The sequence below is a fragment of the Cynocephalus volans genome, chromosome 12, assembly GCF_027409185.1.
Source record: "Cynocephalus volans isolate mCynVol1 chromosome 12, mCynVol1.pri, whole genome shotgun sequence".
Lineage (NCBI taxonomy): Eukaryota > Metazoa > Chordata > Mammalia > Dermoptera > Cynocephalidae > Cynocephalus > Cynocephalus volans.
Window position 1 is genome coordinate 99391900 of NC_084471.1, and position 19334 is coordinate 99411233.

Here is a 19334-nt window from a genome sequence, read left to right on the forward strand (position 1 = left end):
ACTTTTTTTTTTTTTTTTGGTTGTACAGTCATTAACAGCGCAACATCCAGACCCAGGAATGTTTCCAAGTTGCAGACACAGAGGCTGGCACTCAGATAGCAAGGTCACCTCCAGAGCAGCAGTTCACGACAGACTGCAGCAACCACAACAGGTTTTTTGTTTGGATTGCTGGACCCCAACCCCAATGGCCACCCTTCTTTTCTTGCTTACCAACAGAATCCTAGGTACACTGGGGGCAACACCATTCTCAGCTGACAAAATATTACATTTCCAAGTCTGCCTGGGTTAAGATCAGTGACTTGCAAAGTGAAGTCTCCAGGAGACTTCTGGGAAAGTTTTGCCTTCCTGATACAGGTGCTGTCCCCCTTGCATCCCTGTCTGCCTCTCCAGGGTTTGAGTTTTGTGAATGTTAATTTGGCTGATTCTACGTTTCCTTTCAATTCCTTCACAGGTTGTAATCATGTTCAAAGGTTTCGAGAGTACTGGAAGTCTGATTTCTAGATAGGGAATTCTTATGTATGAGCTGATTACTTCTTAAAACTGATTCATATGGTTTGACACTGAATATTCTAAGTCAAAATGATCAAACATCCACCCTTTTTCAAAGTTACTAATTCACACACCGACAAACGCAGGAGTAGGTAATTAATTACAGAAAAATAAAAAAGTTTGAAGAACGAGCAATTTATTTCAATAAAGGGAAAGAACTAATTTTGCTACAGTGGGAAAAAAATGAATTCAAAATTTGCTGCACTTAACTGCATCCCCATGTATCTCTGCACGACGGCTTTATGTCAGTGTCTCAATTGCCTCTACTTTCCATTCACGCCAAGGTACTGAATGAGAAATATATCAAGTTGACTGATTGCTTGACATGCCTGACGTGGAGTGGCTTCTTCACCACTCCCAGTCACCACTCTCTTTCTTTTCACTCCCAGTAAATACTTCTGACATTGACATTTACTATATTGGAAATGACAGGTGCCTGAGGGCACGTGCATCAAAGTAGTTAGGATCAGAACGTTTGCTAAGGATTATTTTTTAATGGAGCAGAATGTAGTGCTATTAAATCCTTGAAATGCAAAGCCAAATGAATGACCTTTATTGTAAAACAAAATAATCCAAGAAACTAACAGAGAAGCTCTTAAATATTTAGTACAAACACACTTATTTTCCAAACCCTGCCATTATTGTGAAGTACACTTATAATCTAAATACCCTTCCCCTTTCTTACCTTTACAACATACAATTTCAATGTGTTTATAGAGAGAAGGCCTTAAGGAAAAGCCTTATTCACATTCCCACAAAAGAAATACTCGTTTCTAAGTTCAATTTAACTGAACTTGACTAACTTAAACTAAATTAGAGGCTCCAATCTTCATAACCGACACATATTAGGATGAATGATCTTTCATTGTCAACACATTCTTATTAATATAGCTAAATAGTTAATTAAATTATTCAAGTGAATTTATTGCATTCTTATTATGTGCAGAGTATTATTTCAAAGTAGACACTTCCACAGATATAAAGTGGGCCACTGAAAGAGTAACTTCAGAAATTTAGGACCTTGACATACTCAAAATACCTAAAGGTAGGAAAGGTTGCTGCTGTTGCTGCTTCCAGAAGTGCCCGGTTTATTTCTAAGGAATAGCTCAGGAATTGAAGGAATATAATTCAGACTTAAGCATTAATAAAAGATGGAGTCAGGGATGGTTGTACCTTTATGACATAACACAAACAACAAGGTAAAGCACATTCTAGTGGTCTAAAATGTTAGCATCTGTGCAAGGCACTTTAAAAAGAAACCAAAGTCAATTTCAAAATAAACCAGGATACAGACTAATTGCAATTTACAGGAAAAATACAAATGTAGAAACACCAGCTCTTCCCTCCAGTGCTGAAGTTATACTTCCTCGGACACACTGCCATCATTTGGGAAGCATGGGGGTAGACTGGGTAAATTTATACTATATTAAATAATTCAATAACATAGCCAAGTTTTTGTGCATGGTCCCAAAGACTTGTCAACTTATTTTTCAACATTACAGTTGTAGGGATGGAAATTGAAAAAAATAAGTGTTTTCTTTACATAGCAGACAGGTTTCTTACAGACCCCCAAATGAAAATGTGACACATCACCACCATAACACAAGCTGTTTTGTCTGTCATTATGACATAACTTCATAGGGCATCAGGCTTCCAAGGTCTAAGTGCTTCCTTCACATGCCTCTACTTTATTTTTCTTGAACTAACTAGGTTCTCTTTCCAGGTCAGGTGTTATCTTCTGGCAAAGTACCTTCAGGATAAACATGTTTCATCGTTTACATATCCCACAATTCAAGCCTCCATTTACAAGCTTAAACTCAGTGCCGGGTCTCTATATTCAGAATTCCCCTCACTTACTTAAAAAGATCATTTAAAAACACTAGATTTTTTAAAATTCCCTCTGAAGGAGAGAGAATTATTCAAGAAGAGCAATGCTATATCCAGCTCATGCCCCAACTCAGAAAGTCAAACTCACCCTCATCTCCTCAAAAGAGCCTCAGTGGTCTCCTATTCAGAAACCTGTTATTCTTTTTATTTTCTAAATGTGGTGATTAAATAAAATTAAATGCAAATAATAAACAGTAATTAAATAGCAAACTTAAATAAAAAGTACACAGTCTGGCAGTTTTCAGAGGTGATAAGAGAAAAGCCAGTTGCCAGTAAGTTCACATTCCTTTTGTACCAGTTTCTGCAGTGAGTGGGCAACACTGCCCTCCAGAGGGCTGATTGTGTTACAACTCTTAGTTCATGTGAAAATTACCCCAGGACGCATTGACCAGCATGGAGCACGGCACCTGCACACCTGCTTGCACACACATATTCTTTCTTTTGCTTCTGGGTCACAGCCTGTGCTTGACCATCTGCGAATGACCCTGAAGACCATGGAGCCCCTAGAGTGGCCCTGAGACTTCGTGACAGCTCCATTGAGGAAATCTGAAATTACATTTGTTGCAGTGGTTTCAAACCTCAGGGTGCATCAGAAACACACAGAGGGCTTGTTCCAACACAGGTTGCTGGACCCCACGTCCAGAGTTTCTGATTCCATAAACCAGGCTTGGAGTCCAAGAATCTGCCTTTCTAACAAGTTCCTGGGTGATGCTGACTTGCCAGTTCAGGGACCACACTTTGTGAGCCAGACACTGCTGGGTACTCAGTCTCACTTAATACCTCACAACGAGGTGAGGTTTTATCATCTCTGTTTTATAGAACAGAAAGCCAAGTCTCAGAGAGATTAGGTGGCCAAGGTCACATGGCAGTGGCACGGCCTGTACTAAACCCAGGACTTCTAACTCAAAACACATTGCTCTCTCCTCTACACTAGGATGTCAGTAAGTGTATTTGTGAGTCATCTTTCTCAGCTGTAGCTTCTTCCTGCAAGGGAACATGACTGTTTAGTTGGCTTCCCTCTCAGAGTACCTGGAGGTCCAGATTTGAAGCCACCCAGGAAAGGCCCACTCCATGCCCAGGCTGGATCTATGAGTGAGTAAGCTGAGAGGAGAGAGAAGAGGGCACGTCAGCTCCAGGGCCCTCTCTGGGTCCTGAGCCCTCCCACAAAGTTCAGAGGGGGTCTGGCTTGCTCTGGATTCTGGAGATCTTTATATCAGAAACTCTGGAAGAAAGACTTTAAAGCACATGCAATCCTCTCAAAGCCTAGTGGGGCTTGGAGAGGACTCGGAAAAAGGCACTCTGTCCATCCTCAGTTCAAACCACCAGGGCAGGGGCAGGGACCCTGAAATAACCATAAAACAGGACTGCCTGCCCAGCTGTGTGAAGACAGAAAGGTTGTGAAGAAGAGAAAGGTGTTCAGTTCACATACTCCCCTAGGATCACACAAGTGAAAAGACCCTAGCACTTAAGCCCGGGCAGGATGTCACAGTAGTGGGAAAAGAAGGGCCGTGAGTGCCCACCCATTTCAGGAACAGTTTTTCTCATCCTTTGTTTTCAGCTCCCAACCCAAGTTTCCAGAGGAAGCCACAAACTGCAGCATCCCATGGGAATGGTTTCTGGACTTGGTCATCAGGAGGAAAGGACATTCTCAGAAAAACAGCCCTGAGGGCTGGTCAGCAGAGATCTTGAGGTCGTGGCCACGGCTGGACTTGGCGCAGAGCCGGACCCGGGTCTCCAGCAGCTCGCTGAGTTCGTCCAGAGCCCCAGTGCAGGACTCCAGGCTCTCGGTCAGTTTTTGAATCTTGGCCTTCAGCACGGCCTGGCTAACCTTGGTGGCCCCCTCGGCCTGCCTGGGGACGAGGAAGCCACGTGAGCCGAAGAAGACGATGAAGTAGACGGAGTTGTACAGGGCGATGGAGGCGTTCCTCCCGCTCTGCAGCAGCTGGCGGTCCCCGCGGCCCTGCCAGCCGCAGAAGAACTCCAGGCAGCTCAGGATCTCACGCATCTGGTCCTGGCAGGTGGCCGCGATCTCCTGCACCCTCCGCACCTCCCGGGAGTTGCAGAAGATCAGGGAGAGGTCGGACGTGAGGGTGACGGCCCCTCCGGCGGTGGCCACCCCCAGCCCCACGGCCGACGCCAGAAGCGAGGCCCCCAGGGTGACGGGGCTGAGCGAGAGCCCCACGATGGCGGCGACGGCGCCCGCGGCGCTCAGCGAGCTGCCCGCCACGCTGGCCGCCAGGGAGCGCCGGCGGAGTCGCTCGAGGCGCCGGGCCGCGTCGCGCAGGCGCAGTACCTGGCCGTGCAGCCGGCCGCGGCGGTCCAGCAGCAGCCCCTGGAAGCGCCGCAGTGCGCAGGCGCCCTGCGGCTCCCAGGCCGCCAGCCGCTCCATGCCCTGCGGGGGGACGCACGCGATTAGCTCGGAGTCTCGGTGTCTGCCGCTGCTCCCGCGCGCGCTTCCCGTGCGCCAGCGGGCGTCATCAACAGTTCCACACACCAGCTACAGCCACGCCAGGGCAAACGGGTGTCGAGTTGTGAGAGACCAGGTCTGCAATGCGGGACAAGTCGCACGAGTTCTCAGGACCTTTTATCCGCGTATGCAAATAGGAATAACGCTGTCTTCTGCTTCTCTCCCAGGGGACGCTAACGATCGACTTCATTAACTCTCTGTTGAACAAAGTTTAAACGTGGGGGAAGGAGGGTAGGTATTAGAAGGCTACTCCAATACTGGGATCTTTGCTCTGTTTGAAAGATAAACACTTGACAAGTGGTAGGTTGTCCAGTTTACAAAGGCCTTTTATTATATGAAGACTCGGATCCTAGGATTTTTGCAACGCGGTTTCTTTCTCAATCTCTCTATCTCTGTCTCTCTCTAAGTGAAAAAGACGAGTCACCAAGACCTCAAAAGTCATATTGTCTATCATACATAAGGAACTAATCTTTCTACGTTAGATGCTTGCCTGCTTGTGATTCTTCCAGGCTGCTGTCTTAGAAGCAAGCTTAAGATGTGATTTGCACTATTTATTCTAACTAGGGCTCATACGATCTTCAGAAGTCTCAGTCTTTGATGGGTGCTTAATTAAAGTACATTAAATTAATGCCATATGTATCTTAAGCTTCCTTTTAAAAAACATGAGTAATGGTTGAATAAAATAAAGGGACCAAACTTTTTATTCAACAGCTCTCTCAGGGCTACCTTGTACCAAGTTGAATTGAAGTCAGTTGAAAATGACTAACAAAGAAAACTCTATAATCTGGGGAAAAGTACATTCTTCCTAGTAGCCAGGTTCCCACCTTCATATCCACTGTACTCTTACTTATTAGGAACTGCTTAAAGGTGGCAAATAAACCATAGAAATAGAGCATTTCGAAACTGTGAGATGTCAGGGCAGAAATCATTATTCTCATCTTCCAGATGAGGATATCAAAACACAGATGTGTTCTAGATGCAGCTGACTCTTCACAGAGCCTAGTCTAGAATATTGGTCTCCTCACGCATAGGTCTTAATTTTACTTATTTGCTTCCATAACCCAACCCACCAGTAAAAAGAGAAAATGAGAAAAAGTCATCCCAAGTACATAATGGACCGAGGCTATAACCCCAAAATTACAAGTCCCGTGGCTATTTTTTCAAATAGTATGCCTCTAGGTCCTCCACTTACCATTCACTTCTGGCTGCCTCCAGGAAAGAAAAATCTGAGGCTGTTTCTGGATGACAGTGCTTTATAGTCCCAGAGAACCAATGGCTGCCCTGGGAAAGCCTTGTCTCATTGTGAGAATTTGCCATTTCCTGTCCTGGCCCCTGCTGCCTTCAGCCAGAAGGATGTGACATGGTGGAAAATGACCTGCCAGCACAGCACATCCCGTATTTAGGAAATGAACATTGTGTGTTTGCTTTCCCCCAAACGCAGGAAGAGAACCACAGGCTCTTCCCCAACTTGAAACAAGTATTGTCATCTCCCAGGGGGGGACCCTGCCTTTCCTCTCCTGAGAATAGCTAATGACGTGATCTGGGAGGCCTTCTAACCCACCCCACCATTACATAATAATTTTTAAAAAGAAAAGGGAGGAGGGTGGAAAACCCACTTATATCTGATATAGGCGTTCATAGCTCACTCATATTTTTAAAACCTTGTGAATCTGAGCAGTCGAAACACTGGAGCCGTTCCAAGTGCAGCAGGACCTGGTAGCCTTAAGAATTCAAGGCCACGCCCACAGGACGTGCTGCGTGCAGTTTCGGGCATCTCCAGCTGTCAAGAAGATATTGAAGGTCTCAGAAAGGGCACACTGCAGGCCAAGTGCGTCAGAAAAATCAGTGGGGTCGGGCTGCACAGGGAGCTAATTATACACTTTCAAATAGCAGCAGGGGTATGGCTTTCTGGGTTTTCACTGGAAGTAGCAATTGTAGCCTTTGCTATAGTTCAATGAATGGATACTATCTACAGATTAGTGAAGCATGGGCTGAGGACAATTATTTTTTACAATTTAGAAGGGAAAAATGACTGTAGCACCTCTGGACTTGCCACAGACCAGATCCCGTGGAGGATAAATATTTCTGGGGCAGTCAGAGGTGGTTGGAGCTCAGCCCGGTAACTCAGTCCTACTGTTGGACCCCAACTACATTGCCCTTCTTCTAACACTCTCACCTTTAGATAAGGAAAGCCAAATTGGTTTTTCACTTAAAAGCTTATTGTCTCAACTCTCTTGTTCATTTGGAAAGTCTTAACAGCCATATCATTCTGGGACACGATTAAATCCCCCACCTTTATGACTACACTTTGTATTTATCAGCACAATGCCATTTGCTACTGCTTATAGCCCTAGTCCCTTTGAACTTGATTATTCTGAATTTGGTCCATGTCCAAATATTCTGGTTATAGCTCCTCAAAGGATAAATATAACCTCAGTCAAGACATCTTCAGTATCTACCTGCACGTTTGAAGTAAGAAGCGAAAAATACCGTCCTACAGACATAGTCAGTACAAATGGGATGTAAGCCAGGGTGAACTGGGGAGGGGGAAAAGGAGGAACCGTACCCTGACTCTGTTGCTGACACACCAGGCTCGGCTGCCCTCTCACACTAAACAAATGACTTGAAAGTCCAAAAGTTGGTGCAAGGATTGGAAGTTTTATTCAGATTACCGGTGCTCAACTCAACGTCTCACCAAGCAAACAAACAAAGAGAAAAGAGGAGCAGTGGGGTCCAGTTTATCCTAGTCCCAATCGGCAGGGCCAACCTATTCCGCTGACATAGTAACTGATAAAAGCAGTTGTCCCCACTGTTGTCCGCACAAAGAAGAAAAGTACCACCTAGATTTAAATCAGAGAAACAAAGAACAGCCAGGAGCCCTCCAGGGTGCACCTGTATAGAACAGCAGAAGAGGGCTCCGAAAATCAGAGAAAGGTCGAGAGAATTTTGTGGCTTCTGGACTTCCAGTCACTGCGTGGCGTGGGACTGAATGCCACCACTCCCATGAATCCCCTGTCAGGGGAACCTGCTCAAGCAAGAGCTTCACGGTGCAGGACTGGCCTTCCCACCGCTGCCAGTCACCCAGCAGGACAAGCCACTGCTGGCCAGAGGGAGCAGCTTCTCACATGCTAAGAGGAGTTTAAGCTGTAGTTGTCGGGCAGTCACTTTAAAGACAAAGAAAAGGGGGGAAAAGGAGAGAAAAAAGAATAAAGCATTGCCTTGTCAGAATTTAGGCCAGGGGATCCAGGAGAGACTTACCAGCAGCGGAGACATGGGAGCAAAATAGTCCCAGTGGTCACTTGCCTCTTGCAGCTAGAGTCTTCTCTGGTGCCCAAAGCTTTCCAGTTTTCACAAGTGACTAAATTAGGCTCTTGGATTCCAAAGTCATAGAAATGGACAATGTACCCAGCAGTAAAGCAAGCAACTTTTTTTAGTAAAGCTTTTTAAAGCTTTATTAAAAGAGGAGATAGATTATGCATAACAGGGGTAGCTACAGTAAAGCTAGCCCCCCTGAGGGGAGCTGTTCAGGGTCTTATATAAGAAAAGAGTTAAGGGGTACAGGCCAGCATCAGTGGAGATGGCCCATTCCGTTCTTCTTGTTGCATCACGGGTGCATGCTCAGTAGGTCCAAGATGGCCATGGTGTTCATCATTGTCACCCCAGGAGGGTCATTGTAGCAGTCACCTTGAAGCTTTGTGCTCAAGCAGGAATTCCTAAAAGAGTCTTAAGGTTAATCTGTAACTTAATTTTTGCAGTTACAGTAAACAAGCCTTGGGGAGGGGTTTTGCAACTCAGTGAATATCTGTTTTCTCTCTTATCTCAGTCTATTTTATCAGGGCAGGCCATAGGGTAATCATTTGCCCTGGGGGGGTCTCATGACTGAGGAGTGGAAAAGTAATGATTGTCCTCTGCAGGGAAAATGGAGTCAGTCTGGTTCACAGGCCCAGCCTTACTCTGTTTCAACTCTTTCAGTTTCCATATGCTCTTCTAACTTCCCTGGATGTTGTCTTGTGTGTTTTGGGTTTAAATGAACACAATCAAATCTTTATTTCATGGAAGAAGACTTTTGCTGAGATACAGGGTCTTCTTCGGAGCAACAGTAATCATGGTACAGAAGTAGGATAAATACGTAGAATATACAGGAGAATGGATAGCATGTGTACTGACCTCAGTCCACAGCCTGGAATTCGCTTTTCTCTGTGTTGAAAACCCATTTTCTTCATATTTGCCTCTTTTTAGAGGAAAAAAAATCAAGTCATTTGACAATTTGGACTAGTGGAAGTGTTCCTGCCTGTTTAAACCTGACACTTCACATTATTTACAAGAACTAACGCTTGAGTGTAACACTGGTGATTCAGCATTTGTTTACCTTCATTTCATAAAGCACAATAAGAAATTTGATAAACAATATGATCAAATGTTCTATGTGGGCAGTTCCCCCCAAAATATCTGTAGACTGCATCCTCAAACTTCTTTTCTGAATTGTTTGTTGGGCACTTGTAACACATCACCCCAGAGAGACTATTTTGCAAAAGTGGTTGGCCCTCAAACGAGCCTTCAGATCTGTTAAACTCTTGATGTGGCTGAACTGTAGCACTAGAAGTACTAGCTGGAATTCTGAGTCCTAGAAACAAACCTAAGGAATTTCAGTGCAGGGAGGAAGAGAAGTGGCGAGCTTTTTGAGCATACGAATCTCCAGGTCCTAGCCCTGGAGAATACAATTCAGGAGGTCTGGAGTGGGGTTTCGGAAAAGCCAGGTGTTTCTGACCTGCAGCTGGGGTTGTGAACCCCTGCTCTAGAAGCTGGTCATTTTCTGACCACCAGTCACATGGCAGCAGAAACAGTAAGGCTAGTAGACAGTGGTTTACTGTTAGGTGTTCATATAGTTAAGTTATGACTAACCCATAGTTTTAAGCCTCTACTTAAAACTACCACACTTTAAAGATGAAGTGATAATTATGCTCAGGGCCTCCCAGAGGCCTGGGTCACCTGCATTTTTTGAGGCTCTCAGTGAATAAAAAAAAAAAAGATGACATTCTAAAATAGTATATAAAAAATTGTGGTCTATTTCTTTTAATTGCAATGTAATATACCTTATAATGTCAAATTTTACTATTCCCAATATTCTCACAATATTTATAAAAAAATATATTAATATTACAGTGCACTACAGTGGTATAGCAGCACAAGTTTAGAATTACAGAATGATGACTTTTTACTTTTCATCTTTATCAGTATATCTCAGTGACTATATATAGAGCCTCTTTTGGAGACAACATCAAAAATACAAAATTGAGACAATTTGTGGATGTGAGGTTTAGGTCCTCCAGACTTTCATTTGCAATCTGCTCCAATATGTACATTCACCCAAAGAAAAGTAAATTAAAATAACATATTCACCTGAGGATTTTCGCCCATTTTTTGTGAATTTCAGAGAATGTAAGTGCTCTAATGCGTAGTTAAGTTCTCATAGTTGCTAAAGAAAAATATTTTGTTGTCTTGAATTGATGTCATTATTTTCATACAATTTTATAATAATTTAACATTAAATTAGGAATATAAATATAAATCTGGGAATACACATCCTGGTATACCTTAGAGTACTTATTCTGTGGAGACTTTTAGGATACCGATATAGTATGGAATTTCAACTATTATTGTCAGAAATTCGTGGAATTACACAGGAAAAAAAAAAAAGATCCAGTGAACACTGAACTCCGACCATTTTCATTTCTCCAAATTGGCTTCAATCTTTGTTAATGCACACACACACACACACACACATCCTTAAACACTACTGCTTAAACACTAATCTGTGCTCTTTTTTCCACTTAACATTCCTGTAGATACACACTTCTCTGTAGTGACATAGTCCTCCTTTCTGTCATTTTTAATAGCTATGTAATAATCCCATTGTTTGCTTAGTCATTACCCTGTTAGACACTTGGATTGCTTCCAATTTTTTCACTATTAACTACAGTTGCCAGGACATGTGTACATTTTTCCCCTTTGGATTTTTGGGGGGGCACGGGGGCAGTATTCACAAATGGGAAAATACCAAGTGAAGGAGAAACTTTATAGTTTTTGTTACATATTGTACAAGGATACTTTTAAAAGTTCATGGAAAGATTTGTATTACTTTTTAATTCTATTTTTCCAGGAACTTTTTGCTTTCCAGAAGAACCAATTTGTAATGTCATCAGCTTTGTAAGAATAGCAGCAGAAGACTTTGAAACAACTCAGAGTTTTTTTAGATTAATGTTAAATTTGGTCTATCTCAGCTCCACAATGTGTATCGAATACCTCCTGTGTGCCAGACATCATGCTAAATTCTGGGGATAAAAAGATACAGTCCCTGCCTTCCAGACAATGGCAATCTATTGGAAGAAAAAGATACAGAACAGATCATTTCAATTTAATATGGGAAATGCCACAGGTGTGTGCAGGGACCGAGGAAGCACAGGGACAGTGCATACCAAGAAAGTACGAGGGAAGACTTGGTGGAAGCACTGATACTGAGCTCAACCTTCAGAGTTGTACAGAAGTTACCTGTATAAAAAAAGGGAGAGGAGGGCAGGCTGAGGAAACAGAATGGACAAAGGCATGGAGGAGTGATCAGGGTGCTTCAGGCAGTTTAGTCCTGCTGAGCATGCAGCAGGAAGCTGGGAACATCCAGGGATGAGGCTGAAGGGGTATGCGAGAGCCAAGTCATGATGGTTCTCAAATGCCACGTGGAGGAGAGGACCTATCGAAGGCTTTTCATCTGTGTCCTTGTAGGGCTAGGTTTGACATCACTTCCAGTGGTGTGAAGGATGGTTTTCAGAGGCTCACAACCAAAAGCCAAGAGATAAATTAGATGGTTATTGAAGTAGTTGAGAAAGTTTCTCATGGATTTGGATAGTGCTGGTAAGAGGAAATGGAGTGGATAAAGTACAAAATATATTTTGGAAGTAAAATTGGCTTATCATACATAAAGCTTTTGCTCAAACATGGTACCCCTCATATCCACTTACGTTCTATTGGTCAGTCAAGTCACCTAGCCAACCCATCATCAAAGAGAGAGAGAAGTATATTCCCACGGGGGGAGGCAAGAGGAAGAAATGCAAACCATCAGACCATCTCCAGAGTCTGATTTCATTGTAGAGAAGATGTTTCAGGATGAACTGTGACACCGCCAACAATCTCATATGCCCTCCCGCTCCTCAGTTATTTCTCTGCAAGTGCAGTCTTCCTCTGGATATAGTAAGAATCTCACTCTGACTAATATAAGCAAACTATTGCTATGAATCTGAGGGAACATGCTTTAGAGTGAGTGCTGTGGATTGAATGTCCCCTCAAAACTCATTGAAACTTAATTCCCACTGTGACAATGTTAAGGGGGTGGGAAATCCTATTAAGGTAATTAAAAGATGGGGCCTTTGGGAGGTGATTAGTTTGTGAGGACAGTGCCCTGGTGAATGGATTGATCCATTCCTAGAGTAATGGCCATCATTCTGATGGCTTTAAAAGGACAGACAGTGAGCAGTTAGCTCTCTCTTGCTCATGTCATTTTTGCCATGTTATAGCCTTCATTGCTGTAGAGCCACCACCAAGGCCCTCACCAGATGTGTCCCCTGGACTTTGAACTTCCCAGCCTCCAAAACTGGAAGCAATACCTTTCATTTCTTTATACATTACCCAGTTTCAGGTATTCTATTATAAGCAACACAATCAGACTAACATAGTGGGAAAGAACCAAGGAGCTCTGGAGAACCGAGAAACTGGAAGTACAGCAGCTGTTTTATAGTTGGAACAGCCTGTTTGGATACCACTTACCAGCTACTATTCTCTCTTCTCCTTGTATTAGCTTTAAAATCAAAGTTCTAGGAGTGAACACTGGGTTGGCTGAGCTTAGGTCAAGTGTCCTTCCACTAGCTGTTCTGACTAGGGAAGGGAAGGGTGAATCACCTTCAGCTTCCAAGTGGAAGATGGTAGCAGAACTTGACCCTCCCACCAACACCACATACAGTCAGGGAGGAGAAGTTTCTCACTAGGAAATTAGGGTATGGGAGGTATACTAGGGAAAGGGAAAGAGATGCTTAGAGGAAAATATCCACAATAAACATTTTAACCTAATTTGACCCACTTGGGGTTCATTACAGTGCATGGTGGGTGTTAATGCTTCTCCAGACTAGAGAATTTTGATCACTTTTCATTTTTTAAAAAATGCTTTTCTATAGATGTATTATTGCTGGTTTGTCTTACATTGATTAGTTGGCATTGTTTACATCTACTTCTAGAACATCTATTCTATTTCACATCAATTTGCTTGTTTTTAATTCAATATAGTATAATTTTGAAAATGACTGCTTCATAATGCTATTTTCATTTTTAAAGGGAGAACCTACCATCATTGCCTTTGTAAGGAAAAACTGTATATCTTTGGTAATCTTACTTGCTCATTCTTTTGGACAAATCTGACACTGGGAGCTCTTTAATTGTCCCAGGCTCCCTAATGTGATCAATTGAAGGCAATTTAAATTTATTCTACTTCTTCCTCCTCAGGTGTGAACACCTGCACAGAACACCTGGGATCCTGTGGTCCAAACATACATTATATCATTAATATACAAGCGTTTGACCCATGGGTCCTATTACAGAATACCTAGCACATGCCTTTTTCTCTAGTGCCAGAAAGACTGCACACCCCTCCACTAGCCATAAAGATTCTCTTATCTTCTCAGACTCCAGGGAACAATTACCTTTGTCTCTCCCTTTCCCAGACTTAGTCATTATCTTCCAAGTTCTCAGACATTTGCAACAGTCATTGCAACCTACATTGTAACACCTGCTTGTTCTGTATCTACAGAGGTGTAATAAATCTTAAGCTCTCCCTCAGCTTTTAGACTATAGCCATGCACCACATAATGATGTTTTGGTCAACCATGGACTGCATATATAACAGTGGTCCCATAAGATTATAATACTGCATTTTTACTGTATTTTGCTCCCTGCTTACCCCTGGCAACCACTGATCTTTTTACTGTATCCATGGTCTTGTCATTTCCAGAAGGTCATGTATTGGGAATCATACAGTATGTAGACTTTTCAGATTGGCTTCTTTCACTTGATAATACGCATTTAGGTGTTCTCCATGTCTTTTCATGGCTTGACAGCTTATTTATTTTTAGCACTGAATAATATTCCATTCAATATTCCACTCAATAATATTTCAGTGTCTGGATATACCACAGTATTCACCTACTGAAGGACATCTCGGTTGCTTCCAAGTCTTAGAATTATAAATAAAGATTCTATAAACATCTGTGTGCAGGATTTCGTGTGGACTTAAGTTTTCAACTCCTTTAGGTAAATACCAAGGAGCATGATTGTTTGATGTTATGGTAAGAGTATGTTTAGTTTTGTAAGAAGCTGACAAACTATCTTCCAAACTGGCTTACCATTTTCCATTCCTACCAGCAATGAATGAGAGTTTCCATTGCTCCACATCCTCGACAACATTCAGTGTTGTCAGTGTTTTGGATTTTGGCCATTCAAATAGACAGGTATTTATTTTAACACATCTAATAGATGTGCTAGTCATTGCTATTTTAATTTGCTGTATTAGTCCATTTTGTGCTGCTATAATGGAATACCTGAGACTGCATAATTTATAAAACACAGATTTATTTGGCTCACGATTCTGGGACAGCTGAATCTGCTGTGGGCCTCAGGCTGCTTCTACTCAAGGAGGAAAGTGGCATGCAGCTGGTGAGAGAGAGAGAGAAAGTGCCAGGGTCTTTTAAACAACCAGCTCCCACATAAACTGATAGAGTGAGAACTCACTCACTACCCACCCCCCTAGGGAGAGAATTAATCCATTCATGATAGATCTGCCCCCATGACTCAGCTCCCAAGACACTGCCACATTGGGGATCAGATTTCCACATAAGTTTTGGGAGGGAAAACACGTCCAAACTCTATCATTCCACCCCTGGTCTCCCAAAACTCATGTCACTCTCACATGCAAAAAAAAAATCATTCCATCCCAATAGTCCCAAAAGTCTTAGCTTGTTCCAGCACCAACTTAAAAGTCCAAAGTCTCATCTGAGACCAAAGGCAAAACTCCTTCCAGCTGTGAACCTGTAAAAATCAATAACAAACTTATCTACTTACAAGATACAATGGTGGAACAGACATTGGGTACACATTTCCATTCCAAAAGGGAGGAATAGACCAGAAAAAGGGAAAAACAGGCCCCAAACAAGTCCGAAATCCATCAAGGCAGACATTAAACCTTAAAGCTCCAAAATGATCTTCTTTGACTCCGTGTCCTGCATCCTGGGCACAATGGGGCATCTGGGCCCCCAGAGCATCAGGCAGCCCCACCCCTAAAGCTCTGCCAGGCACAGACCATCGGGCTGCACTGGTGCCTGTGGCTTTTCCAGGCTGGTATTGTACATTGCCAGTGGCCTTATAGTTCTGGGGTCCTGGCAGCAGCCCCACTGCCTTGGCTCTACTAGACATTTCCCCAGTTGGGGCTCTCTGGAGGGGCTCTGACCCCACATTCCTGCTCCACATTGCTCTAGTAGATGGCCTCTGCAGCAGCTCCACCCCTACAGCAGGTCTCTGCCTGGGCCCCAGGCTTTTCCATACATCCTCTGAAATCTGGGTGGAGGATGCAACACCTCCACTGCTCTCATGTTCTGCTGGCCTGAAGACTTAACATGACATGGACACCACCAAAGTTTCTGGCTTGTGCTGTCCAGAGCTGCTGCACAAACCACTCTTGGGGCCACTTGAGGCAGGGCTGCTCCAGCCAGAGAAGATGGGATGCAGGGAGCAGGTTCCCGAAAGCAGCAGAGCCCCAAGTCTGTCCTCTAGAACAACTCAGGCCTCCTCGGCCTCTGGGTCTGTGATGGGAGGGGCACCCTAACAGACTTCTCAGATGCCTTCAGGGACTTTCTCCCATTGTCTTGGCTATTAGCATCTGGCTGCCTCATCACCAAGCTAATGTCTTTAGCAATCAGTTTATCTGCTTCACCCTTGCATTTTTCTCCTGTTCTCCGCTTCTCTACCACATGGCCAGGCTGCAAATTTTCCAAATCTTTACACTCTGCTTCCCTTTTAAATTCTGGCTTTACATCATGCCTTTGCCACCATAATAGCATAGGATGTTACAAGTTGCCATGAAGCTAGCTGCTTGAGGGCCTTGCTGCTTGGAAATTTCTTCTGCCAAGCATTCTGGTTCACGACTCTTAAGTCCCACCTTCCACAAAGTCCTAAGGCATGGACACAATGCAGCCAAGTTCCTCACTATGGTGTAGCAAGGGTGATCTTTTGTCCAGTTCCCAATAAGTTCCTCATTTCTATCTGAGACATTGTCATCAGCATGGCCCTCACTGTCCACATTTCTATCAGCTTTCTGGTCACAACCACTTACCCAATCTCTAAAATGTTCCAAACTTTCCCCAGCTTTTTGTCTTCTTCTTAAGTCCTCCAAACTCCTCCATCCTTTGCCCATTACCCAGTTCCAAAGCCGCTTCCCCATTTTCAGGTATCTGTATAGCAACACCCCACTCCTCAGTACTAATTTTCTGTATTAGTCCACTTCTGCTGCTTATAACAATATACACAGAACTGGGTGATTTATAAGGAAAATGAAATTTATTGCTTACAGTTTCTGAGCCTGGGAAGTCCAGAGTCCATCTGGTGATGGCAACAGTGACCCAGGGGTCTCACATTGCAAGAATGCTGGAAGCAGAGAAAGAGGGGAGATGCCTGGGTGTTTTAAACAACCAGCTCTCGTGGGAACTAACAGAGAGAGAACTCACTCACTACCCACCCCCCAGGGAGAGCCTTAATCCATTCATGAGGGAATCACCCCCATGACTCAGCTCCCAACACTGCCACATTGGGGGTCAGATTTCCACATGAGTTTTCAGGGGGACAACACATCCAAACTCTATCATTTGCAATTTAATTTTGATTTGCATTTAGTTTGTTATTTTAATATTGTGACATATGATGTGAATCTTCTGTTCATATATTTATTTGTAATCTGTTTATCTTCTTTAATGAGATGTCTGCCAAGGTCTTTGGCCCATTTTTTAGTTGGGTTGTTTTTCTTATCGTTGAGTTTTAAGTATTCCTTGAAATTTTTGGATAATGGTCAATGTCTTTATCAGATATATCTTTTGCAAATATTTTCTCCTAATCTGTGGCTTGACTTTTTATTATCTTTGCAGTGTCTTTTGCAAAGCAGAAATTTTTAATTTTAATGAGTCCAGCTTATTAACTCTTTCTTTCATGGATTGTGCCTTTGATGTCATATGGTACATTATCTTCTAGGAGTTTTAGAGTTTTACATTTAGATCTATGGCCCATTTTGAGCAGAAGGTACAGAGATATCTCTTATACCCCCCTGCCTTCACACTTGCATAGAGTGTAAGGTCTGTGTCTAGATTCATTTTTTTTTACATGTAGATGTCCAGTTTCCAGCACTATTTGTTAAAAAGACTACCATTGCGGGCCGAGCCCGTGGCGCACTTGGTAGAGTGCTGCGCTGGGAGCGTGGCGACGCTCCCGCCGCGGGTTCGGATCCTATATAGGACTGACCGGTGCACTCACCGGCTGAGTGCCAGTCACGAAAAAACGACAAAAAAAAAAAAAAAAAAAAAAGACTACCATTGCTCCATTGTATTGCCTTTGCCCTTTGTTAAAGATCAATTGACTATATTTATATGGCTATTTTTGGTCTCTCTATTCTGCTCCATTGATCTGTTTGTCTATTCTTTCACCAATACCATACTGTCTTGATTATTGTAGCTTTATAGTAAGTCAGGTGGTGTCAACCTCCAACTTTGTTTTTCTCCTTCAATATTATGTTGGCTATTCTGGGTCTTTTGCCTCTCCATATAAAATTTGGAATCAGTTTGTCAATATCCATAAGATAACTTGCTGGGATCTTGATTGGGATTGCATTGCATCTATAGATTAAGTTGGAAAGAACTGACATCTTGACAATATTGTCTCCCTATCCATAAATATAAAATACCTTTCCATTCAGTTCTTCTTTCTTTCATCAGCATTTTGTACTTTTCTTCATATAGATCTTGTGCATATTTTGTTAGATTCATACCTAATATTTCATTTTGGGGGTTGCTAATGTAAATGGTATTATGTTTTTAATTTGAAATTCCAGTTGTTCACTGCTAGTATATAAGAAAGTGATTGACCTTTGTATATTAACCTTTCAGCCTGCAACTTTGATCCATAATAACTTATTACTTCCAGGAGATTTGTTTTGGGGGGGGGGGGGTCTTTTTTTTTTTTTTTTCTTCAATTCTTTCAGATTTTTTAAACAATTATATTATCTGCCAACAAAGACAGTTTTATTTCTTCCTTCCCAATCAGTAAACCTTTTATTTCCTTTTTCTATCTTATTGCACTAGCTAGGCCTTTCAGTATGATGTTGAAAAGGAGTGGTGAGAGGGGACATTCTTGCCTTGTTCCTGATTTTAGTGGGAAAGCTTCTAGTTTATCATCATTAAGTATGATGGTAGCTGTAGGTTTTTTGTAGATATTCTTAATCAAATTGAGGAAGTTCACCTCTATTCCTAGTTCGATGAGTTTTTTTAATCAAGAATGGGTGTTGGATTTTGTCAAATGTCTTTTCTGTAGCTATTGATATGATAGTGTGATTTTTCTTTTTCTTTCTCTCTTTTTTTTTTTTTTTGGCAGCTGGCTGGTAAGGGTATCCAAACCCTTAACCTTGGTGTTACAACACTGTGCTTTAAACAGCTGAGCTAACTGGCCAGCCTGATTTTTCTTCTTTAGCCTGTTGAGGTGATGAATTAGATTAATTGATTTTTGAATGTTGAATCAGGCTTGCATACTTCACAGAAAGCCCACTTGGTTGTGGTATATAATTCTTTTTATAGATTGTTAGATTCAATTTGATAATATTTTTTTGAGGACTTTTGCATCTGTGTTCATAAGAGATATTGGTCTGTATTTCTTTTCTTGCAATATCTTTGTCTGGTTTTGGTATTAGGGTAATGCTGGCCTCATAGAATTAATTAGGAAGTATTCTCTCTGTTTCTATCTTCTGAAAGAGATTGTAGAAAATTGGCATCATTTCTTCCTTAAATGTTTGGTAGAATTCACCAGGTAACCCTTCTGTACCTGGTGCTTCCTGTTTTGGAAGGTTATTAATTATTAATTCAATTTCTTTAATAGATAGAGAACTATTCAGCTTGTCCACTTCTTCTGTGTGAGCTTTGGCAGATTATGTTTTTCAAGAAATTGGTTCATTTCATCTAGGTTATCAAACTTGTGGGCACTGACTTTTCCATAGTATGCCTTTATTATCCTTTTAATGTCTATGAGACCCATAATAATGTCCAGTTGTTCATTTCTGATATAAGAAATTTGTGTCTTTTTTTTCTTA

The 19334-nt window shown here is 42.4% G+C and overlaps 1 protein-coding gene across 1 annotated transcript; it reads right to left on the reverse strand.

Annotated features, from left to right (window-relative positions):
- Window positions 1-1073: 1073 nt before the first annotated feature.
- Window positions 1074-6116, reverse strand: APOLD1 (apolipoprotein L domain containing 1). The gene is made up of 2 exons (XM_063075994.1): window positions 6096-6116; window positions 1074-5100 (listed from the first exon to the last, which is right to left on the reverse strand). The coding sequence occupies exon 2, from the start codon at window positions 4823-4825 to the stop codon at window positions 4085-4087; it is 741 nt and encodes a 246-aa protein (XP_062932064.1). The 5' UTR covers window positions 4826-5100; window positions 6096-6116; the 3' UTR covers window positions 1074-4084.
- Between the last annotated feature and the right edge of the window lie 13218 nt (window positions 6117-19334).

Coding starts and splice junctions, on each gene's coding strand:
- APOLD1 (XM_063075994.1), bottom strand. CDS start 4,825: ATGGAGCGGCTGGCGGCCTGGGAGCCGCAGGGCGCCTGCGCACTGCGG.